A 27,154-nucleotide genomic window follows, 5' to 3' on the forward strand; every position below is an offset into this window, starting at 1 on the left:
ATATTTTCTATCCTCATAACGAAGTAATTTTTTCCTCCAAATCATTTTAATTTCTTTGAATTGCACTGGGTTCTTAATGATCTGCAGTGAGTGAGGGTGCAGTCTTATTGGGTTTACATATACAAGCAAACCGTCGGATACATACGACGCACGCATACACCAACTCCTGGCCATTGCATTGCTTCTGTTTGCCCCATCCACTGTGGCCTCAGTTTTTACCATCTGTTCTTCACATCTCAACAAGAAAGCCTGCGGGCTTGGGCAGAGGTTGCCCAAGCATAGCCTGCACTCTGTTTTTATAAATATACTTTTATGGCAATATAATCACGCACATTTCTTTAATGATGGATTGGCCGTGGCTGCTTTCACATTAACAATGGCAGAGTTGAGTAGCTATGTCAGAGACTGCATGACCCAAAAAGCCCCAAATATTCTATTTGGCCCTTCACAGAGCAGTCCCCAACCTTTTTGGCACCAGGGACCAGTTTTGTGGAAGACAATTTCTCCATGGAGTGGGGTGGGGGTGGTTTCAGGGTGATTCAAAGGCACTACATTCGTTGTGCACTTTATTTCTGACCTAATACTGCTGCTTATCTGCGGGAGGTACCAGTCCCTGGCGCGGAGGTTGGGGACCCCTTCTTTGGAGACAACCTTGGCTGACTGCCAAACGGAGGAGATCACTGACACTCAAGATGGCCTTGCCACTTGCACCAGGCTGATGAACTGTACCTGGTCAGTCTCTTATTCCACCTAAGTGGAATAGGGGTTAGGGTTAGGGTTAGTGAAGTCAGTCATGTCCGACTCTTTGCGACCCCATGGACTGTGGCCCACCAGGCTTCTCCATCCATTGAATTTACCAGGCAAGAGGACTGCAGTGGGTTGCCATTTCCTTCTCCAATTTGCACCTAAGTGGTCTGCTAAATGTCTCACGGCCAAGCCACACAGTAGGGGAGGGAGTCTGGACAGGACGCGTTTTATTTTCTATTCCCGAGGCACCCTCTGGGCATCACGTTCACATCCAAGGGGGGAAAATGAGGCTTAACACACAGCACCCCTTAGGTGTGGCTCCAGCACAGAGGAAAGGATATAAACGCGTGCTCCGGTGTCGCGTCAGCCTAGAATGTTCCACGGCAGTTATCTGGCTCACTCACTCAGACCAGCAGGAAGACAAGAGAATCCGGGCCCCAGCCCGGTACTCACGATGTGAAGCTGGAGGAAGTCGCCGAGGCCCGGGGCGCTGTCGATGCGCACCAGGATGCCGTCCTTCACGGTTGTGCTGAAGCCCACGGCCAGGCGGTCGGAGCGTGTGCTGGGCCTGTCGTTGGCCGGCCAGGTGTACAGGATGAGGCCTCCGCTCTTCCCGAAGATGTACGTGGCGCCAGCTGCGAAAGCAAGGAGAGAAGGAGCATGAGGACCCTGCAGGGCTCCTCGCCAGCTGCGGTTACCCTGCCGAGACTCTGCACAGGGAGCCGTGGAGCACGACGGCTTTCACGTGCCCAGATGCAGAGACCAAGAGGGATGCAATGCAGGGGCTCAGAAGACGCTGTCACCCCAAATTAAAGAGGCAGGCGAAATGAGTTATCACAAAGCACATGCTGGCGAGAGATGGTCCTCGCGTCTCCAGGTCCTGCTGAACAAGGGGAGAGGTCGGATAGTACGCCATGTCTGAGAGCTCTCCTACCTTGGGAGAGCTATTTCATCTTCCATCTCAGCCAGGACAGCACAAGAAAGGAACCTTCAGCCACCCTCTCAGAAAAGAAAGCCTGAGAAAACCGAGTTACGTGACAACGCGTTTGTCTATTTTACTCTTATGTTGCCATATAAAAAGGTGATAAGTATTAATTGCAGAGGCCTTTAAAAAATTAACTCTATATTTTTCCCCCTGCTGTGACAGAATACCAGTAAACCAGATGTTTCTGACTCCTTTCCAAACTAAATTTCGAAAAGAAGATACAGGAGACACGGGAAAAAAAACATCAGTTGAATGAATTTTGATCATGACAAGCAGCATTCACCATGACTAGTGGATTCAGTGGTGTTTTTAATGTTTACTTGTGTTTTAGCTTTTATAATTTATAAACCCAAGGGTCAGTAAGACTATATTAATTTAAAATAGGAAAAAAGAGGAAGAAAAATAGGGAAAATACATCTCATACATTTCAAAGGTCTACTTTTAAAAACAAGTTTTAAAATCTGCATTTGGGAAAAAGTATGCAGATTTGGTAGCCAAAACAGCTATATCATTGTAGTTTTCATGGCTATATGTATGTTACCCATAGTGGGTAATTCCATATGTCATTCATCTCAAAGTTCAGAGGACATTTGGCACCAGATTTTCTTGTGAGTTTCCCATTGATCATAGTCCAATCCTTGAAACTGTTTTAAAGCAACATGAGACAAGCATTCCTATATCTCTCGAATTTTCTAAAAATCCCCAGCATGGGTCTACATTTAGTTTACACAGAATATTGGGTTGAATTATGTTGTTTGAAGAAGAAATGAGTTATGCAGCCTGTTCAGAAATAACAGAGTAAGCTGCTATGAGGCTAGAGTTAGGAGTATATTTCATATCTTATCCCTTTCTAAAGCTTTAAGCCACATTGTATTCTGAGGCATATAGAATTTAATTTGTCCTCTTTGAAAGGTCACTATTCTAGTTGTTCCAGTATGCTCAGTTTGGGTATTACATGTAGCATAACATTATTTTCCTTTTATGAATTTCTCAATTCTTAGGGGATGGGGGTCTGAAAAAGCCCTCCACATTCATCTGGAGATTTGAGGATTGTGGTATGGAAAGTTTATGTTTAATTCTACACGCACAACAATGTTTGCTCCTTATTATCCACAAACGCCCTCGAAGCCTCTTAAAATTAGAAACATGGATGTAATGATTTACCCTTAATATCTCTCCATCTGTGAAACACTTAAATAATTTCCTTTCTGTAGATGATTACAAATATCACCACCGTTCCCTTTATGCTTTATTTGGAAAACTGAAGGTCACTCAGGAATTATTGTATAGAATCACCAAAAATGCAAATTACCCTGTGACATTTTTGTGACCATTTATAAAATCTTACCCTATTCAGTCCTAAATATATAGTGGATTCTGCTACAGGAATAAATGCATAGTCTATCAGGAAATAAATTTGTCACTACAAAAAGAAGAAGTAAAAAACTGATAACAGCAGCAACATATACATGGTACATTACAATCTGCAAAAGATTTTTCAAATTCATTAGCTGGATCTTCACAACAATAGTCCTATGGAATAGTTCATTGATTAACATTGTTTGGAAGTATAGACCCAAAGATCAGACTTAAATAATTGACACCCTCTTTAAGTCTACACTTGGACCCTACTGCCTCCCAAATCCTAGCTTTACCAAATACCAATCATAGCTTAATATCATTCTATAATAAACTATACCAAGGATATAAAGTTGACTGCACTTCATTTTTTCCACATCTTCTCATTAGAATGAAGCAGAATAAAAAAAGAAAAAAAGCCATAGTACACAAATCTAACATTTTTTCAAAAGTTAGTCTGGCTTTCTGACGATATATATAACTTTAGAAACTTTCTACACTGCTTATATTTTCAACCACTGTCCTATTCAGTAATTCTCAATATATAGAATACAAAGAGGAAGAGTATTTTAAAAGATAAAAACACAACTTCTTATATATAGTGGCTAGAAGGTCACCATGACTACACTTTTTAAAATAAAGAATGACATTATACAATGACAATATTAGGATAAGTAGATATAATGTATTATTTCAGTTATTTTTATTGCTTCTGATGTTCTGAATTTAGGATGTCACTATGTTGGATAATTCTAACTTTACAGGTGAAAAGGGCATAAAAGGTACAAAGTCCTTGGGTGCATGCATGCGTGCTCAGTTGTGTCCGGCTCTGTGTGACCCTATGAACTGTCCATAAATATCCATACAGTCCATAAATATCAATAACCTCAGATATGCAGACAACATCACCCTTATGGGAGAAAGCAAATAGGAACTAAAGAGCCTCTTGATGAAAGTCAAAGAGGAGATTGAAAAAGCTGGCTTAAAACTCAACATTCAAAACAGTAAGATCATGGCATCCAGTCCCATCACTTCGTGGCAAATAGATGGAGAAACAATGGAAACGGTGACAGACTTTCTTCTCTTGGGCCCCCAAATCACTGCAGATGGTGACTGCAGCCATGAAATTAAAAGATCCTTGCTCCTTGGAAGGAAAGCTATGACCAACCTAGACAGCATATTAAAAAGCAGAGACATTACTTTGCCAACAAAGATCCATGTAGTCAAAGCTATGGTTTTTTCCAGTAGTCATGTATGGATGTGAGAGCTGGACCATAAAGAACATCGAGCACCGAAGAACTGATGCTTTTGAACTGTGGTGTTGGAGAAGACTCTTGAGAGTCCCTTGGACTGCAAAGAGATCAAACCAGTCAATCCTAAAGGAAATCAACCCTGAATATTCATTGGGAATACTGATGTTGAAGCTGAAGCTCTGATACTTTGGCCACCTGATGTGAAGAACTGACTCATTTGAAAAGACCCTGATGCTGGGAAAGATTGAAGGCTGGAGGAGAAGGGGATGATGGAGGTTGAGATGGTTGGATGGCATCACCGACTCAATGGACATGAGTTTGAGCAAGCTCCGGGAGTTGGTGATGCACAGGGAAGCCTGGCGTGCTACAGTCCATGGGGTCGCAGAGTTGGACACAACTGAGTGACTGAACTGACTGACTGAGGCTCCTCTGTCCATAGGGCTTTTCAGTCAAGAATACTGGAGTGGGCTGACATTTTCTCCTCCAGGAGACCTTCCCAACCCAGGGATCAAACCCATATCTCTTGTGTCTCTTACATTGGCGGGCAGATTCATTACCACTGAGTCATTGATCCTTAACATATGGCTTAGTTTACTATGTAGAAATAAATATTAAAATGTATTCTTGTGCTGAATTTGCTAGTAAGGGTGACTAAAAACCCTGGATGCTCCCATGGTCCAATGTTGGCTTTAAAGGAAGTTAATTAATAGTTACAACCCTCTACTCTGGTAACCTATTATTATTATCATTTTTTATTCTTTAGTTAGCTTTGTTATCTTGCATGGTTTTTAAGGCAAATAGATGCTTTCTGGTCACTTTCATATAAAATACCTTAGAGTCCCAGGGGGGACATAGAATTATTTTGTTTTACATTTTCAAATTTAAAGGTTCATTTTGTTATTTTTAAATGTGGATTACAGATCACTTTACAAAAACTTTTGGGGAACATCCCAGGAACTATAAGAAGCCTCCTTAATCCATTAAAGATTTTCACTTCTAAGCCATGCATTCCACATCACGTGCCTTCCACCCCAAGAAGGAGTCTAGCATTTCTGATTGCTGGTTTCTCACTGTGCTCAGTATGCTTATGCTAAGATCATACTACAGTTATCAACAATCAGTTTAGTTCAGTTCAGTCCCTCAGTCGTGTCTGACTCTTTGCAACCCCATGAATCGCAGCACGCCAGGCCTCCCTGTCCATCACCAACTCCCAGAGTTCACTCAGACTCATGTCCATCGAGTCGGTAATGCCATCCAGCCATTTCATCCTCTGTTGTCCCCTTCTCCTCCTGTCCCCAATTCCTCCCAGCAGCAGAGTCTTTTCCAATGAGTCAACTCTTTGCATGAGGTGGCCAAAGTACTGGAGTTTCAGCTTTAGCATCATTCCTGCCAAAGAAATCCCAGGGCTGCAGGACCATGTAAATTCTCTGCTTGCTAACAAAAGTGATTAATTCAACTGAGGGGGGAAAAAATGCTGTGGTAGCATTTTGGCCAAGTTGGCAAGCAGCTGAAGTTGCTTTACTGAGTTCTAACCAACACACTGTTTCAGTAATGGAATCTCCATTCTTTGACCATTAGCTATGATTAGGTACAGACACTACCTCTTCAAATAGTCAAGAAGCATTACATGTTACTTAACCCCCAACTTCTTTCTTCCGAAGAGTACCCACAATGGGTCTGGCTCATAGTTTTCATAACTGGCTAGCTCTTTATTGGGATGGAGCTGATGGTGATTTTGGCAGCTACATATCCGTACAGCATATTACTCATTTAGGGGATTACCAACAGGAATAGGATCAAGGTCCGATTTAAGACTGACACTAGAAATGATAATATATACATGCCTAGAAAATCCCATGGGCAGAGGACCCTGGTGAGCTACAGTCCATGGGGTCACAAGAGTTGGACCCAACTTAGTGACTAAACCACCACACACATGTGTATACATTTGCATGTATGTGTGTGTAGGTATGTGTACAAAGAAGGGAGGTTTTAGTTAGAAAATACAATAGACTATCTGGAATTTATTATATTTCCCCATCAAATAATTAAAGATACAGGGACTCCAGAAAAGCATTTATATATTATACCAGTTATATATTTATGTTTAAAAACAACAAACTCACTGTTTCTGAAATAATTTTCAATTGGTGTTAAAATGGAACAAGTTTGGAAGCATCTCCAAAGGGAGAGACCTGAGAGAGTTGCATTTAAAGAGAACTTACAAGGAACTATACTCTATATTTAATAATTACTTACATGGGAAAAAAATTTGAAAAAGTACATACACACACACACACACTCACATATATGGGGCTTCCCCAGGGGCTCAACAGTAAAGAATCCACCTGCAATGCAGGAGACCTGCGTTTGATCCCTGGACTGGGAAGATCCCCTGAAGAAGGGCATGGCAACCCACTACAGTATTCTTGCCTGGGTAAATTCCATGGACAGAGGAGCCTGAGGGCTATAGTTCATAGGGTCGCAAAGAGTTAGACAGGACTGAAGCAACCAAGTATGAGCATATACAGATATATGTAACCGAGTCACTTTGCTGTACACCTGAAATTAAGGCAACATTGTAAATCAACTATGCTTCAATCAACATAAATTAAAATTAAAAAGAGAACTAGATAATTTACTGGTGGAAAAGTGAAGCAGGTAGAATAATAAATTAAATAATAATGTAATTCTTAGCATGGAAACCGCCTGGTGGGTATACTGGGATAAGAAACGAGATGTCAGTCTCCTTGCCTGGGACTCTGAACGCTGCCTGAGAACTCAGTCTAAAATAGAATGGCACTGAGGTATGTCTACCTTCCTTTATTATATCAGGTTCCTATTCCTTATTTCTGTTTCATTACTCTTTCATCAACCTTATTCACATTTGTATTCTTTATTGTGAATTGGTAAATCCTTTTGGAAATAGGCTATCAGTGACACAAAATATATTATGCCAGTAGATGTTGTTATTGCTATTAACTTAAAATTACCTTTAATTCATATCAATTATCACACAGATAATAAAACTAAAATGGAAAGGCATTGAAAACGACAAATATCTCTTTGAGGCAATGAAGACTCAAGGATCTCATAATGACTGATGACCTGCAAAGCAAAGTTTCTCAGTTTCTTTTACATATTTAGTTTGTTCCATGGTTCCTCTTATGTATACTCCTGGCTCTTTAGGGGGTGTTCATAATAATAGGTCCTTATAAGTCCATAACTTCAAATGGTGTTCAAAATGCTTTCTTTGGGAGTATCTTATTTGATGTCTCTTTCTCCAGTACCCACTGAAGTGCTAACGGTAAATATTTTTATTACTGCTTTAATACAAGGGTAAACAAAGGCTCAAAGAGATTAAATGACTTGATGTGGTGTCACGCTGGGACTGAGACAGAGCCAGATCCTCCCTATCTTGATTCTGCCCTGTCTCCCCTCCACAGGCCATCTTGCTCACCCAGGGGACGTAACGTCTGTAAAGAAATTCCTGGAGGCCAAGAGCTCCAGGAGGAGAAGGGGGAGGGTAAATAACAGATGAAAAAAGTATGAAAAACAAAATCTCGGCATTACAGAAGGGGCCACACGGGAATACAAGGTAAGGGATATAGATTTTAGAAATAGCCCTGCAATGTATTTATTTCATAGATGGTTTATTATATTTTGTGTACTCTGAAATTTTTGAAATAAACACCTAAATCGGCGATGAAGTCACCTTAAATAAAGCAAACCTGAAGGAACTGAACATTAAGAGAGAAATTGCATCTGTTTTAAAGAACATACTTCATCTTTGGCAAAGAAATGATCAGATTTACTGCTCAGCTAACTGAGAAACTGACAATACCGCCTGAGTCAAGTATACCATCAGGGAGATCCAAGCCCCATTTTGCTCGGCCACACAAGGGCCCTCTCCATATGGGGCTGTTTATTTCTCTTTCTTAAAGAATGAGTAAAACCAACGGGCATGGAGAACACAGGGGCAACATTTCAGAGCATATCCCTCAATTAGAGATAAAGTATACTCTGCTCTCATGGGAAATAGATGGGGAAACAGTGGAAACAGTGTCAGACTTTATTTTTCTGGGCTCCAAAATCACTGCAGATGGTGACTGCAGCCATGAAATTAAAAGACACTTACTCCTCGGAAGGAAAGTTATGACCAATCTAGAGAGCATATTCAAAAGCAGAGACATTACTTTGCCAACAAAGGTTCGTCTAGTCAAGGCTGTGATTTTTCCTGTGGTCATGTATGGATGTGAGAGTTGGACTGTGAAGAAGGCTGAGCGCCAAAGAATTGATGCTTTTGAACTGTGGTGTTGGAGAAGACTCTTGAGAGTCCCTTGGACTGCAAGGAGATCCAACCAGTCCATTCTGAAGGAGATCAGCCCTGGGATTTCTTTGGAAGGAATGATGCTAAAGCTGAAACTCCAGTACTTTGGCCACCTCATGCAAAGAGTTGACTCATTGGAAAAGACTCTGATGCTGGGAGGGATTGGGGGCAGGAGGAGAAGGGGACGACAGAGGATGAGATGGCTGGATGGCATCACTGACTTGGTGGACATGAGTCTCAGTGAACTCCGGGAGTTGGTGATGGACAGGGAAGCCTGGCGTGCTGCGATTCATGGGTCGCAAAGAGTCGGACACGACTGAGTGACTGATCTGATCTGATCTGATCTGATCTGATACTCTGCTCTATACGTTGAAATTGATCTAAAACTAAAGCTTCCAGGGATGCACTTAAATTTCCTTTTGCTTAAAAGTATTCCCGTAAGTTCATTGTTCTTTGTTGGGGGCAATTCTTTCTTTCACAAACCTTTGGTAGTGTTTTACGATGCTATTTATGATGCTCATGTTAATCCTAATATTAATAATTATACTCACTGTAGGGATGAGTCATTTCTCACACATTATAGTCTGCAGTACAACAGTTCAGATTCCTATACTTTTCCCTTTAGGAACCGCTGCTGTATTGGTTTGTCAGGGCCGCCCTGACAGTGGCTGTGGCCTTGCCCCTCACTGTGCCATCCTGTGGTCTGCACTCTTTACTCAGTGTCCTGCTTTCTTCTTTATAAGATACCCGCCCACCCTAATGACCTCAGTTTAACTGAATTACCTCTTTAGAGACTCTGTCTCCAATTACAGTTAAATTCTGAGGGGTTATGACTGGGGGGGTTACGACTTAAATATATAACTTTTGAGGGGACATAACTCAGCTCATAAGGGTCATTATTCCAGTTTTAAAGATGAGAAACGCTATATAAAGAATGAGGTTAAAAAAAATCTTGTCCAAAATCTAAAGAAATCAGGAATTTAATCCAGATCTATCTAACTTAACGAATATATCTCCCTTAAATTTACCTATGTAACTGCATGGGGATAGAGATAATGAGAGAGAGAAGAAAGACAATGTTTGCTAACATGTAGCAAAAAATAAACAGCAAGCAAGACAGAAATTCAATTCCCACAGGATGGAAATGACAGTAGAGGGCTGACCGTTCTGATCATTTTATCTGAGTTACATAACAATGGTAATATGAAGTTGTTCTCTATCAAGTATATAAAAAGGTCAGACAATAACCTACTCCTGATGAATTACACACCATCCTCATAAAACTCTAAATTATGAAGGGTGGACTCTATAATGAGCCTTATTTCAGAAATTAACTACAGCCAACTTAATTTAACTTTATAACCAAGCTAGTATCTCATATAGCAAAACAAAATAAGTACTAGGAAATTGCACAGCATTTAGGTTTAAGAAAATAAATATTGTTTTATTGCTAAACAAAAAGAAAACCCAGAATCCTCTGTACCATGAGCTCCTGAAGGACAGGGTTGTTTAATTTTTCTCTCTATCAACACTGAATGCTCAGGAAATAAATGATGCTGAGTTAATCAATAAAACTTGGCTCACCTATACTTTCCTATCTTCACACTGTCATTCAGGCATCTGCCCATGAATCCATCTCAGCTTTTTGTCACTTCATCTCAGTGTAGAAATATTTTATAAATACTCATCAATTAGGGTTCACAACATCCCCTACGATGGAATAGCTTCCAATTTATAAAAGAAATCTAACTGTGAAGACATTTGAATGATTTTTCTTTGGTGGATTTTTGGCAGGCTCTGATAGGGAAATCACGCCCACTTTTAGTCATTCTGATTTACGTTACCCTTCAATTCCTAAATTACACTGAAAACTGTTTTTAGTACATATATTTCATATATATACTTATATATGTATATATATAGAAATACTTCTTAGATTTAACAAGAGTACACCCTAGAAAAGCAAAGTAACATATCTAAGAACAGCAATGCTATCATTCTATTTTATAGAGCATTAACTAAGTACAAAGATTTTATATACATTTGTCCTTAGGCAAAATATAAATGAATGAAAAGAAAAATAAAAATGATCATTTTATAATAACTCATCAGCCTTTTCCATAGCAGTTTTTTGGAAACTCATTCCTTCTGATGACATCTCATGGGATGTAGTTAGAATAAAAGGGGAGTTCGGAGTGCATTTATCTGCCTCCTTTTCCTTCTTTTGTTCCACAGCTTTGAATGTTCTCTAATAAGAACAGCCAAGGGATTCTAAGTACTGAATATTCTGTGAGAAAGAAATACAGATGAAGAGTAATTGTTTGTTTCCAGTGCTTTGATTTAAATTCTTGATTATGTACTTCGTACTTTCAAGGGGTCAGGGACTATAAACAGATGACTTCGGAGTATTTATAGTTCTAATTCATAAAACATTGTTTTCTCAAAAAAGTTGGCTAATGTTTTTAAAAGTAATGACTGAAGTATCCATGAGATATATCTCTTAATCACAGAACTGATGTCAGAGTTAGGCAAAAGAAAGAAATTTCAGTTATTAAAATCCCTTCTCTATATCTATCATGATCACTTAAGATCATGTATCTATCATGATCACTTAAGATTGTGCCTAGGTGCCCAATGATTAAGAAAGTGATGATACCATCCCTGCCCACATATGGTAACCATCTAAAAGTAAAGGGATTCACCAACATTATTGTACCTGTAGGAAACTTTCATTTTTCTTTATGCCTAGCACATCTTCCTCATTTATCTTAAAAATTAAGCCCTTCCATGTGGACATAACTATTTTCTCCCATACCAATCATATGATTTGAATGATAAGTGTCAAGCCCTTAACAGGTTCTGCCTTTTAGATACAGCTGATTAGCTAAGGTATGGTAAATTAACACGAATTAGACCAATCAGAGAATATCACTGCATTTTTTTTTTGGAACCTGGATCCAGAGGAGCACCCTTCAGTCCCTCCTTGATGATAAAGTTATGCCATAAGAAGCACACAGCTGCCATGGCCCCATTTCCTACAATGGGAAAGAGGTTGTGAGAAAAGAAACACTGGCTCAAAAAGTGAAGGCAATTGTTGAGTTGGGAATTAGACAAAGAAAGAAAGTCTTATTGTTTGAGCACTTGATTTTGATGGTCCATATTGTGAAGCTGTGCCTTGGTATTTCTTATATGAAACTCTCAGCTGCTAGCTTCTTGAGTCTAAGCGAGTTCAAACTTGGTGGCTCAGTTGGTAAAGAATCTGCCTGAAATGCAGTAGACCTCCTGTAATGTAGAAGACCCGGGTTCAGTCCCTAGGTTGGGAATATCCCGTGGAGAAGGAAATGGCAACCCACTCCAGTATTCTTGCCTAGGAAATCCCGTGGACAGAGGAGCCTGGCAGGTTACAGCCTTTGGGGTCGAAAAGAGTCAGATAGTACTTAGCAACTGAACCACAAACCACAGTTCAAATTTTGCTTCTTTTACAACTAGAAAAGTCCTGGATAGTAAAGAACTTTTGGTAACTATCTCAGTACCAGGAACATGTAGGGGCACAATAAAAGACTTATAAATGAATTGGCAAAGAATGGTCAAGATGAGAAGCTGATACATTACCAAGGAATCTAAATATCATCTATCAAAGGAGCCCATTCAGTAACTCACATACATTTTAAGTTGGAACACTTGTAAAACTGATCATATTCTTGTTGACAAAGAAATCCTTAATGATTTCCATAATTAGGTTGTATAACTCAAAAACTCCAATGAATAGAATATTAGAATATTAATAAAAGAGACTGCTTTATATCAAGTCCTATAAGCTACAAATAAAGCTTTACTCAGAAGAAAATGTCTTAGATAATAATAAAGGAAATGAACAGAAATTAACTGAACTTTTAACTTAAGGCACTATTACAAAACCAAATAAAACTAATAGCTCAGATGTGATGATTAATAAAAGTTGAAATTTGCCCAATGTATTTCGAAAATAAGAGTTAAAAAGCCCAAAGCTTGCACTTTAAAATGTCAGAGAAAAGCCCCTGAAACACCATAAATAAGAAAAACTCAAAGAAAAAAAGATAGAATAGCATAAATTATAAAGGGAATATAATCATAGCTCTAGAAAATGTTAAAAATATAAAAGACCATTTTGAACAACTTTAGAGAAAGATTTGAAAACCACAGGAAATTAATCATTTCTAGGAAAAATAATTTTCCAAAGAGTTCTAAGAAAAATTAGAAACACTCAATACACTAAGTGACCACAGAAACCTTTGGAAACGTGATTCCAGTCCTAGTATTTAAAAGGTGCAGGTCTGGATGGTTTTATAGGTAAGTTTTATCTAACTTTCAAAGAAAAGCTAATCCCCAAATTACTGAAATGATACCAGATCACAAGCAAAGTTAAATATCTCCCTCAATCAATTCACAAACAACAAAATCTTAATATTGACATCTGCTAAATATACAGCATAAAAACAGAACAAAACATTTTAGACTAATTTCACTTATGAATATTGATTAAAATTTTTTCTGAATAAACTTCAATGGTGAATTGAGAATAATATACCATTCAAAGAATATGAGAAATAATGTGCTTTAACAAAAAGATATCTATCAGCAAAATTCATTACATCATCCTATTAAAGTAGAATTATAATCTTATCCCTGATTTTCAAAAAGGCCTGAAAAACTTCATGAGTCATTTCTTCAAAAAGTCTAATTAAAATAGGGATTGCAAAAGGTGTTCTAAATATTATAGAGATGATGGCTGAAACTCCAATACTTTGGCCACCTGATGCAAAGAACTGCCTCATTGGAAATAACCCTGATACTGAGAAATACTGAAGGCAGGAGGAGAAGGGGACGACAGAGGATGAGCTGGTTGGATGGCATCACTGACGTGATGAACATGAGTTTGAGTAGGCTCTGGGAGTTTGTGATGAACAGGGAAGCCTCGTGTGCTGCAGTCCATGGGGTTGCAAAGAGATAGACACGACTGAGTGACCAAACTGAAACTAATGAAAAACAGACTGTAACATCATACTAAATAGTAAAATTACATAGTTTTCTCCATTAAAATCAGGAAGATAGTGATGTTTATTATCACAACAAAAATGTATAAGTTCTCACTAAATAAAGTTGTAAAATACCAGGAAATAATGCAATAATTTTTAAAAGATATGATTTAATATATTCCAAATAATGCTTAGAAGATATCGAACCAGTCAATTCTAAAGGAAATCAACCCTGAATATTCATTGGAAGGGCTGATGCTGAAGCTGAAACTCCAATACTTTGGCCACTTAATGCAAAGAGCCGACTCAGTGGAGAAGACCCTGATGCTGGGAAAGATTGAAAGCAGGAGGAGAAGGGGATGACAGAGGATGAGATGATTGGATGGCATCACCAACTCAATGGGCATGAGTCTGAGCAAACTCTGGGAGATGGTGAAAGACAGGGAAGCCTGGTGTGCTGCAATCCATGGGGTCACAAAGAGTCAGACATGACTGACTGAACAACAAAAATAATACTTCTAAAAACTTAAAAATTATGAGATCAATTGATAAGTTTACCCAACACAAATAAATATATAAATATCAATAGCTTGCTACCCTTGCAAAGATGATTAAGTTATTTTTGACAAGGGTGCAAAGATCACTCAAAGAGAAATGACAATCTTTTATTAAATGATGCTGGGAAAACTAAATATCCAAATGCAAAAAAAGAAGTGGGTGTTTACTTTATACCATGTACAAAAGTTAATTCAAATCGAATCAAAGACCTAACAGTAAGAGCTAAAACTCTAAAATTCCTATAATAAAACACTAAGGGAAAAACCCACAACCTTGAATTTAGAAAGGAGTTTTTGGGTAGAACACCAAAAGAAAAAAAAAAAATAGGTAAGTTAGACTTCAAAATTTTAAATGTTAAAGGACACTGTCAACAGATTGAAAAGGTAGTCCACAAAATGGGAGTAAATATTTGCAAAACATATATCTGATATGGGATTAATGTCCAAAATATATAAAGCATTCCTACAACTCAACAACAAATAGCCCAGTTAAAATATGGGCAAAGGGCTTGAAGAGCGGTTCCCTCTGCTCTCATTAGCCTGTTTTCCAGACCTATCTTTGCTGTCCTCAGCTCTTTAGCCCATATCCCCTGCTAAAGAGAAGATCCTCTTTCTGTTTCCAAACTACACTGTGCTCTTCCACAGTTTTGCTTGTGGCCTCCAAGTAGAATGACCTTTCCCCCATTTAAAATGAGAGAAATAGTTCTGCAGCCCAAGACTCAGTTCAAGACTTTTTCTTCTTCGACATATTCTCATTTTATTTTTATTTGATAGTATTTTTTCCAGTTTTATTGAGATACAGTTGACATACAATATTATATTAATTTCGGGTGTACAACTTGATGATCTCACTAATGCGTGGAATCCGAAATAAAACAAAAACCAGATACACCCAAGGTAAATACTTTAGCCTGTCTACTAACATACTGGCTTGTTGACTAAGGTGTTTACCTTATCCGGTTTTCTCTTTTTTAGTAACAGAAATACTTCAAGAATTATACCTACAATAAAGTACTTTCCACCGAACATTTGGTTTTCATTTTCTGAAACACTTTTACTTAGTGAATATGTTAAAGTCACTCTAACACAGAATATTTTTTTAAGAAAGGTTTTAGATCTTTAATTTTCTTTAATCTCTAAGAATTGTAGTGTTTAGAAAGTCTGAAGTGATTGTTTTGGTCAGTGGGGAAGCATGCTCTAATGTGTGACTGAGGAAAATAACTGGCTGCCGCGTGGAAGATGGAAAGAGACAAAAGCGTGTGCACGAGGATCTAGGAGGCACCGCCACGTGCAGGATGCAGAGGCGCCACGTGCAGGACCCAGAGACGCAGCGTGGGGGAGAAGCAAGAGGGCACGCTGAAGACACTAAGAACAAAGGACGTGGTGAGCCACGTGGCACTGGGGGAAGAAAGGAAGGCGTGGGGGCTGATTCAGAGTTTTCAAATTTTGGCAAATGAAATTATAGGAAAAAAATAATAAAAGGAAGCACAATTTTAGCACATTAAAGTGGTAAGCTTAATTTGGGGGTGACTAAGTCTTTAGTATTGGTTTAATGGTTCTGTTGGAACTCCACTCCTATAAAGGATCAGTGCCTTAATTTTAGGCCCCAAGTGAGACTGTCCTATTGTGTCATCATAAAATGCACCCAGACACTGTCTAACAATCTCCTAAGTACATATAGGGAAACAGTGTCAGACTTTATTTTTGGGGGCTCCAAAATCACTGCAGATGGTGATTGCAGCCATGAAATTAAAAAACGCTTACTCCCTGGAAGGAAAGTTATGACCAACCATTACTTTGCCAACAAAGGTCCATCTAGTCAAGGCTATGATTTTTCCAGTGGTCATGTATAGATGTGAGAGTTGGACTATAAAGAAAGCTGAGTGCAGAAGAATTGATGCTTTTGAACTTGTGATATTGGAGAAGACTCTTGAGAGTCCCTTGGACTGCAAGGAGATCCAACCAGTCCATCCTAAAGGAGATCAGTCCTGGGTGTTCATTGAAAGAAATAATGCTAAAGCTGAAACTCCAATAATTTGGCCACCTGATGCGAAGACCTGACTCATTGGAAAAGACCCTGATGCTGGGAGGGATTGGGGGCAGGAGGAGAAGGGGACGACAGAGGATGAGATGGCTGGATGCATCACCGACTCGATGGACATGAGTTTGGGTAAACTTCTGGAACTGGTGATGGACAGGGAGGCCTGGCGTGCTGCAAATCATGGGGTCACAAAGAGTCAGATATGACTAAGCGACTGAACTGAACTGAAGTACATATTATTTGGCATTTGTAAGGCCTGAAAGATTATGCAAATTGATTTGATACATGATACCACTGAACATGGACTTCCCTTATAGCTCAGTTGGTAAAGATCTGCCTGCAATACAGGAGACACTGGTTTAATTCCTGGGTCGGGAAGATTCCCTGGAGAAGGAAATAGCAGCCCACTCCAATATTCTTGCCTGGAGAACCCCATGGACAGAGGAGCCTGTTGGGCTATAGTCAATGGGGTCACAAGAGTCGTTCATGACTTAGCCACTAAACCATCTTTAAACCACTACCTTGAACATATGACTATTTGCCTTTCTCTCTGGTTTCCATCTATAGGAAAACATAGTTTGCATACAGTTGTAATCATAGTGCTTACATAATTTGTATCTTTTTTTCTATTATAATACATGAACTGCTGTCTATATTACTATGCTTTTCAGTTAAATGGTTGCATAATATTCCAGGAGGTGATGGGATATAACTTAGCATTCCTTTCCTGTTGAGCTCTTAGGCTTTTAATTTATCTGTTGGTGTAACTGGGCAGGGGGGACCATATAATTTGATATAATAATTGACTCTGCTTCTCCAAGTATATAAGCTCCTAACCTTTAGTATACTTTATCCTCTTCAAAGCCTCAACTTAGACTTCTGTTTTTCTCCCTTCATTACTTTCAGCAAGACAATTGCCCTTTGCACCTATTCAATGGCTCTCATTTCTCCTGCCAAATTAAATACATTTAAAACATTTTCTCCCTTTAAGTCTCTCTTTAACATCTCCCCATTCTTTGGAAGTGTGCCTATTCCCCAGGTCCTCATGATAAAAACAATGTTTGCATATATTCTTTGCTCTGGATCTCATGGGAGGTGGCTTCATTATTCCTACTTTAAAAATTTGCCCTTTAGTCATCATGCCCTGGAGTGAAGCACCTTCCACACCTGTTCTGGCCTTATGCTTTTATTCACAAAGCCAGGCATCAAGTCTATAGAAACTAATTTCCCAGGCCCTCTTCTTAGTTCTAATATGATAACTTTAGCATTGATTCAACAGTGCAGATATGACATTCTGCAAATAAACAGCAGTCACTTCCATCAAAGCTTGAAGATTTGTTATGATGGATATATTCAGACATACCAGTCTCTTTTTAGAAAATGCAATTTTATGGAAAAATACAAGATAATTGGTCTTTAGCTCTTGCAATAAACTTAGATAGCCCCTGCCATATTTAAATTAATACAGTGCTTCTCCCTGTTAGATCAAGTCTCCTGATTAAGTCAATCATGTGAAAAGATTCAGGCATTGCTCATGCGCACTCAGATTTTTTCTTTTCAGTGTGGGTATTTTTGTGAATGATGTGATACTTGCCCATCTACTAAGTAAAGGAAATTGAAAGTTCTTTATTCACCCATATATCCTGTCTGTCCTTATCTTTCAGCCTCAGCCTTTGCCTCACGTTGTGTCACATAGGTGGTAGGTTTTATTAGGCACTGGAAGATTCTCCAAAGCAATGACCTAGTATTTACAGCCTCCATGTGAACACTGGGTCTGCTGTCCAGAGATCACATGCACATCACTCTCGAGGATTTATTCCCTTCCTCATTGTCCCCATTTCCTCTGACTTTAGCTGCCACGGTACAGATCAAGAAACTCAGAGAACAGCTTTGCTTCTTTTAATCTCTCTTAAACCAGCAGCACGAACGAATCAGACTCACATGGCTGGAGCAGCAGAATGTAAAGTGCCAAGGCTGGCATTTCAATCAGCCCTCCCACTTCCAGAGGAAGCCTGGATAACGAGGAGTGAAGAGGCTCCTTTCCATGAACAAATTAAAAGCTCAAAGGGTCTACCTTCATTGAAGCAATTCCTGACCTAGCGGCAGGACTGGTATGATTTCTTAAGCAAGATGGAAAACACTTTCTTTGAAGGGGGCCCTCTGACTGGTCACAGCCACTGATGATCCAATTTGCCTAATTAACCCATTCAATTCCATCCCTATGTGTGTCCAAAGTTTTACTTTAAAGTGAACTTTCTTCTTAAAAGTCATAAACTCTGGGGAGAAGCCCACAGACAACAGACAAAGACACTTTGGGTTTACTATGTGGAAGTCACAGTCAGAGATCACGCTACTATTTTCTGAACGATTCCTATTCCACAGTCAAAGACAGCAAGAGTGAGCTAGCACCCGTGTGATGCCAGAGTTTGTTGCCCAGCAGGGGTCAGAGATGTGCATGGACATGATCAGATGATGAGTTCCTTGCAGGCAGTGGTGATGTCATGTGCTTCTTTGCATCCTCATGATGGCCGAGTCCCAGGCTGGGCACATAAAATCACATGGTATAACAGTTGGAAGGGGAATTTGAAAGGTACCAGTTGATGTCTTGACTTACAGATGCAAACACTGAGGCCCAAAGAGGTTATAGAATTGGTCTAAGGTCTCTCTAGTCAAGGCTATGGCTTTTCCAGTGGTCATGTATGGATGTGAGAGTTGGACTATAAAGAAAGCTGAGCACAGAAGAATTGATGCTTTTGAACTGTGGTGTTGGAGCAGACTCTTGAGAGTCCCTTGGACTGAAAGGAGATCCAGTTCTGGATGTTCATTGGAAGGACTGATGTTGAAGCTGAAACTCCAATACTTTGGCCACCTGATGCAAACAGCTGACTCATTTAAAAGACCCCGATGCTGGGAAAGATTGAGGCAGGAGGAGAAGGGGATGACAGAGGATGAGATGGTTGGATGGCATCACCGACTCGATGGACATGGGTTTGGGTGAACTCCAGGAGTTGGTGATGGACAGGGAGGCCTGGCGTGCTGCGGTTCATGGGGTTGCAAAGAGTCGGACACGACTGAGCGACTGAACTGAACTGAACTGATGAGTGGCAGCGCCCAATTAGAACTCTGTGGGGAGCGAGCTCCGCCCATGGCAAAGGTCATGAGGAAGGAGGCTTGACATACGCAAAGGCGGGATCAAGCCTCAGGAGTCTCCCTGGAAATTCTCGAGCAATCTACCCCCAAAACCAGAGTCTGCCTACTTTCTGCTTTGTGCTTTCACCTACACCTCTGACTTTACGGGGGGCTGTCCCCCACTACCTCTCTCTGAAAAAAGAGTTAGCTTACAGCTCCAGTTAATAATTCCTGGGTGTGACAGTGTTTTAACCTACAAACTCCTTTGGAAATCCTCTAGCCTACCTGAATAGGTTTTTCCGGCCACATGTGATTGTTCAGAGCCTCCCAACTGTGAGAGGCAGGAGATGTTCTAAACTGTCTAAACACAGATTATTTTGAGTAGTTAAAAGATTGATTAGAAATTGTATTGGTGAAGGGATTTTCACTTGTTGGGCCAATGTTTGCTGCTAAGTCTCCATATCCCTTACCTGCTGTGTCCCTGGCAGTGTATTGATTAATATAATTGATGTAAGTAGTAGCTTAAATGTTTGTAACCTGGGACCCTTGAGTTAATTCTTTTTCTTGTTATAGCCCACCACACCTTTGTGCTGTAGGAATGCAACTTTATCTAATGCTTTTGGAGGGTGGCTCCTGACCAATCACCTTTAGAGAAAAATAAGTTTTCTGAAGAAAAGGTCTTAAAATGTTAACAGGCCTCCGGGCCAGAAGATGATGCAAATCACCTAAGCTTTTGCATATGATAAGTTTGCAGGAAGAAAGCCTGGCTTGCTGCCTGACTCTACCCCTTCCCCCATTATCCTCTATGCATAACTTAAGGTATAAAAACTACTTTGGAAAATAAAGTGCAGGCCTTGTTCACCGAAACTTGGTCTCACCATGTCGTTCTTTCTCTTACCTTCTGGCTGAATTATTTAGCCTCTTTTCTGCACTAAATTTCCTCACTGAGCTATCCTTATTTCAGCCTCTTTTCTCCACTGAATTTCCTCACTGAGCTATCCTCATTTTATTACTCTTTATATCCTTAATTAACATTTAATTAAGCAATTGTTTCCTGATCTTCGCCTACGCCGTCTCTCCTTCGAATACCCTGGATCAGCCGGGGCTGGTCCCCGGCAGAACTCCTTTCTCCTGGGATGGACGTGTGGACACACTGGGGGAAGTGGAGGTGGGATGCACTGGGAGGTTAGCATTGATGTATATACCCTGACCATGTGTAGAATACACAGCTAGTGGGAACCTGCTATAGAGCTCAGAGAACTCAGTTTAGTGCTCTGTGATGACCTAGATGAGTGGGGTGGGGTGGTAATGGAGAGGCACACAGTGGAGGGGATATGTCTACATAGAGCTCATTCACTTTGTTGTGCAGCAGAAATTAACACAACAGTGTAAAGTAATTATACTCCAATCAAAAAAAAAAAAAACCCCTCCCCTCTCCTGATTCCAGTCCAGGACACTTCTTAACATCTTTCTGATGTCTCTAAAGCAGGTACTTAAGAAAAATGTGCTTATTGATAAACTTTAATTTACACTCCATCACATAAGATACTGTTTGAATAGTAAGAATCACTATGGAGCAGGATTAACATATGTTTGTGCTTGAGAGAAAGAGAGAAAGCTTATTTGTCACCTATGTGTATATGCGACTAGATGTGTATATGTGACTAGATGTGTATATGCGACTAGATGTGTATATGTGACCTATATGTGTATACGTGACCTATGTGTATATGTGTATGTGACTAGAAATGAGTGCAGAGATAAGACAGATGTAAGGTCACATATACTATGCTACATTAGCATTTACTCTTCATGCATATGCTTCACAGGGTACACAGTGATCTGAAACCTCATTTTTGAATACATAAAATAACAAGGCTTGTATAAAGGAGCCCTTTTTCTGATTCATAATTCTTTGTCCACAAGGAAGTGAAGGCAAGTGAAGAGATGTGAAAATATGTGAAAGCGTTAGAGTTCAATCACTGAAGAAGCTAAGCTCAAACTAGAGTTTCTCTAGCTCAAACTAGAGTTTCTCTGCTCCCTGGAAAAGGATCCACTTGGAGCTTGACGGCATCTTTGCCAGTCCTAAGGTCTCTGTTATAAGGGACGAACTAGTCCACAGTTCAGTCTCACCAGGTGTAACGCTGACAACGCACAAAGCACCTTCAACCCAACGTCAGAGACCCTGAGAGGCAAGAAATGAGAGGGCCTGGCAGGGGTATGCTACAATCTCAGTGGGATCTCTTTCAAAGCACGCTGCAGCAGGAAAGACACGTATAATGGCTATTTAATCATCTTCACTATGAAGTACCAATTCTTTAGACTCTTATGACATTCATGAATGATGCAGGAGGCGGACATGATGAATACAGAGCAATTCCCCGCGACAGATACTTCCAGGGAATTTATGCCCCTCCCCCCAGGACAAAAGGGCTCCTGGGCTCAGTTATCATTTGTTCTGAGAGAGAATTTACAGTCTCACTAGCAACTCCTTTTACCCTACTCAATAAAGCGCTTATTTTGATATACTGACTGCGATTGTTCGAGAACAACTGTATCCTTGGAAATTCATGTGCAGTGAGCAGACTGGTTAGGCTCACTTTCCTTCACTTCGTGCACTTCTGTTATTTTTTCATGTTCTAAAATTTAGAGGGCTTGGATCCAGGTCTTCAAATCACATGTTCACCTTTCTGGTTATACACACACACACACACACACACACACATGCATATGTGTGTGTGTGTGTGTATTAAGAAAATGTGTGTGTATTCACACACCAACACACACATATGCAACTCTTTAACATCTAAAAGCTCAAATGCTGTTTGGGTTCACCTGTGAGTCAGGTAATTCTTTGGCGTGTGGCTATAATATATAGCACATATGCTGCTGCTGCTAAATCACTTCAGTCATGTCCGACTCTGTGTGATCCCATAGATGGCAGCCCACCAGGCTCCCCCGTCCCTGGGATTCTCCAGGCAAGAACACTGGAGTGGGTTGCCATTTCCTTCTCCAATGGATGAAAGAGAAAAGTGAAAGTGAAGTCGCTCGGTCATGTCCGACCCTCAGTGACCCCATGGACTGCAGCCTTCCAGGCTCCTCCATCCATGGGATTTTCCAGGCAAGAGTACTGGAATGGGGTGCCATTGCCTTCTCCGTATGCACTATTAAATATGTAATAAAAATCTCAGCCTGTATTTTCTGCCCAAAAGTAATCTGCATGTAAATAGCAAATTAGTTGATACACTCACCAATATTTATTAAGCTCCTATTATATGCTAGGTACCTTTCTGAGTGCTGGAAAAATAGCAGTGAATATACTTGCCTTAGTAGAGATGCTCTGCTTATAATGATGGCAGGTTAAAACACACACACAATAGATCTATAATACAATGTCTGGGAGTTCTAAGTGCTAATGAAGCATGACAAGAGGATAGGCTTGGGATGGTGCCTATGTTAGATGGACAGAGCGGATCCCTCTGAGATGAAGGCAATAGGGGCCTGAGAACAAGAAAAGTGTCACCATATCCCTATAAAGGAAAGAAGGTTCAAAACAGGGGGAACAAGGACAAGGGATAAAATTAGAAATGTGTTGGATTTGCTTAAGATGAGGCCAGGGAACTAGTATGGCTGGAATGGAGACATGAGGGACACAGTGAGAGAAAAATGTATTTGGAGAAATAGAGACCAAATTGTAGAGGGGCTCACAAGAAGTTGCATGGCAAATAGATAGGAAAACAGTGGAAACAGTGACAGACTTTATTTTGGGGGGCTCCAAAATCACTGCAGATGGTGACTGCAGCCATGAAATTAAAAGACTCTTACTCCTTGGAAGAAAGTTATGACCAACCTAGACAGCATATTAAGAAGCAGAGACATTACTTTGCCAACAAATGTCCATCTAGTCAAGGCTATGGTTTTTCCAGTAGTCATGTAAGGATGTGAGAGTTGGACTATAAAGAAAGCTGAGCACCAAAGAATTGATGCTTTTGAACTGTGGTGTTGGAGAAGACTCTAGAGAGTCCCTTGGACTGCAAGGAGATCCAGCTAGTCCATCCTAAAGGAGATCAGTCCTGAATGTTCATTGGAAGGACTGGTATTGAAGCTGAAACTCCAATACTTTGGCCACCTGATGTGAAGAGCTGACTCATTGGAAAAAACCCTTATGCTGGGAAACATTGAGGGCAGGGGGAGAAGGGGACGACAGATGATGAGATGGTTGGATGGCATCACCAACTCAATGGACATGAGTTTGGGTAGGCTTAAGGAATTGGTGATGGACAGGGAGGCCTGGCGTGCTGTGGTTCATGGGGTCGCAAAGAGTCAGACATGACTGAACAACTGAATTGAACTGAATCACAGGAAGTATCTCCTATGAGAGACAATCTTATCTGATACTACTCTAAGAAGATTGTACAGCTTTCCAAGTAGCTCTGTTGATAACATTTTAAGTAGGATAATGAAAATCAGGGGCTTTCCTGGTGTCTCAGATGGATAAATAATCTGCCTGTAATGCAGGAGACCTGGGTTCGATCCCTGCATCGGGAAGATCTGGAGAAGGGGATGGCTACCCACTCCACTATTCTTGCCTGGAGAATTCCATGGACCTGATGGGCAATAGTCAGTGAGGATGAGATAGTTGGATAGCATCCCTGACTCAGGGGACATAAGTTTGAGCAGACTCCAGGAGATAGTGAAGGACAGGGAAGCCTGGTGCCCTGCAGCTCATGAGGTCAGAAAGACATGACTTAGCAACTGAACAACAACAAAAACAACAACAAATCAGAAATCAGACTTAAAAGGAAAGTAACCAAGTATGAAAGAGAAGACCTCAAAGTGCTGTCGTATAAAGAACAACTAAATGAACTCAGGATATTAAATCTTTGGGAGCTGGACAGGGTGGCCATCTTCAAATCTGTAGGATGCCATATAGAAGAAGGACCGTGGTCCTTTGGAAAATCGAACCAAGAATGATGGTGAAAATACCTGGGTTCAAGATCCCAGGTCATAATGAGTATAAGCATTTTCTTGAGCTATCCCAAATGGACACTGCAAAAATATGATTCAAATTTCACCCCCAGATATGTGTCAGCAGCGGCTAAATAGTCACTTTTCAGAAAGCCTATAGGTCCTTTCCAGGTGGTTATAGAAGGGAACTATCAAAGAAAGGAAAAATCTATTTAAACAGAAATGCTGGCTCTGGGAGAACAAATACATTCATCTAAATTAATCACCATCTTCTTCTTCATTAAAAAAAAAAAAGTCATATTCCTTTGCAGCAAAATTGCTGCTACCTCTTCATTGAGAAAAATCAGTAGCCATTTTGGGAACCAGGAAAAATTTTCCCTGAGAATACTTTAACACATTTGGCAGAAATATCCTTAAGGGCTATATTCTCAAGGATATTTTTGGTCTAGAGTCCATCTTCTAGGAAAATCCTACTAACAAAAATCATCCATTTAAAAATATTCCTTCAATCACTGAAATAGACAAACACAATTCCTTTCCTTTTACCATGAATCCCAGAAGTGGTGGGAAGGAGGCAGGCTAAAAATGTTTCTTTTGCACTCTGGTGGACAAGCAGAACCATTTCCTCACTATTAATTTTCCACAATGGCTAAGATTGTCTCTCTCACTGGAACTTAATCCTGATGCAGCAGATAAGACCCAGGGTTAGACTTAACAGGCAGGGAAAGCCAGGGCTAAGACATCTTTGTTTAAAAGAATCTTCAGAAAGATCTTGGTATTGCCTCATTGTTTCTTGACAGTAAAAGAATTTACTATGAAGAAGTTGACTTTTAGAGTATTTTAAATTAGAGAAAGGTAGAGAAAAATATTTACTTAGTATTTTGGAATAAGGAAAGAAAAGGAAAAAGAAGTCAAGGGAAGAGAAGGGCAGGAAAAGGAAGAAAGAAGGAAGGGAGAGAGGGAGGAAGGGAAGAAAGGAAGGAGAGAGGAAGAAAAGAAGAAAGAAATAGTAAGGGAAGGAAGGAGGGAAGATGAGTGGGTGCCTTGCAAGAACTACAAAATAATCCCTCTGCCATAGTCTGCCTGAAATATATCAGAGTTACTGTTGTCTTTCCAGGATAAGTTTCTGTATTTACATGGTTAAAGAAAAGGAGCAAAAATAATGGCAGGGATGGATAAATAGAACAAATGTGGAAGTTTTGGAAAATGAGAGTCTCTAGAAAAGAAAGCATAAGAGTAATTTAATTACTGTTTGAGGAGATAAAGAGTTTTCTTGAAACAAGGCTTTCACAAAATGGATGTGGGGACTTCCCCTGGTAGTCCTGTGACCAAGATCCTGTGCTCTCAAGGTAGGGGGCCTGGGTTTGATTGCTGGTCAGGAACTTAGATCCCACATGCTACAACTAAGAGTTTGTGTGTTGCAACTAAGATACAACACAGCCAAATAAATTTTTTAAAAAAATATCTGTGTACTACATATAGAGATAACAGGATAGAAAGCCATGGATGGAAATAAAAACGGGTAAAATAAGGAAGACATTTTTGACCCATCAAGGGGGTCACAAAGAGTCGGACACGACTGAGCGACTAATCTGATCTGATCTGATATATATATTCACATCAACAATAACAAGAAAAACTCATAGTTACTGAAGGAGCCGCAGAGGTCTCCAACCCAGCAAAATTTCTACTATTCCTCCCTATCTTTCATCATATAAAACCCTTGTATTTTATTCATGGTCCTTATTAGTTTTTGTCTGTTTCTCCCAAAGCTCAAAAAAGGCAGAAACTTGTCTTTTCTTCCTAAAACTCTAGAACATTTCAAAGCACATAGTTAACTTTCTTTAATAATGCTGAATCAACAAATAGAGCTTTAAGATTTCTAGTTCCTAATAATAGGGACATCATTGGGATTATGCACCATTGGGCATTGGCCTTCAGTCTCTACCCCTCGTGGCTCAGCTGGTAAAGAATCTGCCTGCGGTGTGAGAGACCTGCGTCTGATACCTGGAATGGCAAGATCCCCTAGAGAAGGGAACGGCTACCCACTCCAGTATCCTGGCCTGGAGAATTCCACGGACCGTATAGTCTGTGGAGTTGCAAAGAGTCGGACACGACTCAGCAATTTCATGAGCATACTCTACCATTAAAATTCTTATATAGATTCCAATTGCCTTAGAATAAAATCAAACTCTTAAAATGGTTCCAAAGGCCCTCCATGATCTGTCTTTTGCCATTTCTCCTACTTCACCCGGGATCATATTCCCTTTTACATACCCCATACACTGGGGTTTATTCTAGTTTTCCTTCCAAAAGGCAAATGGCATCATGGCTTTTTGCATCAAAAGGCAAAGAGGCACAGGAGACTTCTTCATGTGCTTTCTCCTCTTTCCCCAGATCTGCATTGGGTGGCTCCTTCTCTTTCATGTCAAGGGTAGCCTCTTGAGAGACACTTTTTTGACCTTACAGCAAAAGGTAACAACAAAAGAGTACATTTTCAAGAAAACCTGGGACCTTCCTGGTGATCCAGTGGCTAAGACTTCTCCTTCCAATATAGATGGTGTATTCATGATATGGGAGTTACATAAGATCCCCCTATGTCTCAAGGCCAAAAACCCGGAAACATAAAACAGAAACAGTATTGTTACAGATTCAATAAAGACTTAAAAAATGGTCAACATCAAAAAAGTAAAATCTTAAAAAAAAAAAAAAGAACCTATTCTTAAAAAATAAGATGGTAATTTCAAAAAAAAAAAAATCCTATTAAACT

General features: G+C 40.0%; 1 protein-coding gene across 1 annotated transcript in view; it reads right to left on the reverse strand.

The window, feature by feature from the left end:
* The window catches only part of NRXN3 (neurexin 3), a 1,738,078-nt gene that overhangs the window by 412,351 nt on the left and 1,298,573 nt on the right, over nt 1-27,154 (reverse strand). The window contains 1 exon segment of the mRNA XM_070378549.1: nt 1,201-1,382. Coding sequence (XP_070234650.1) covers nt 1,201-1,382 — 182 coding nt within the window.

The sequence above is a fragment of the Bos mutus genome, chromosome 10, assembly GCF_027580195.1.
Source record: "Bos mutus isolate GX-2022 chromosome 10, NWIPB_WYAK_1.1, whole genome shotgun sequence".
NCBI lineage: Eukaryota > Metazoa > Chordata > Mammalia > Artiodactyla > Bovidae > Bos > Bos mutus.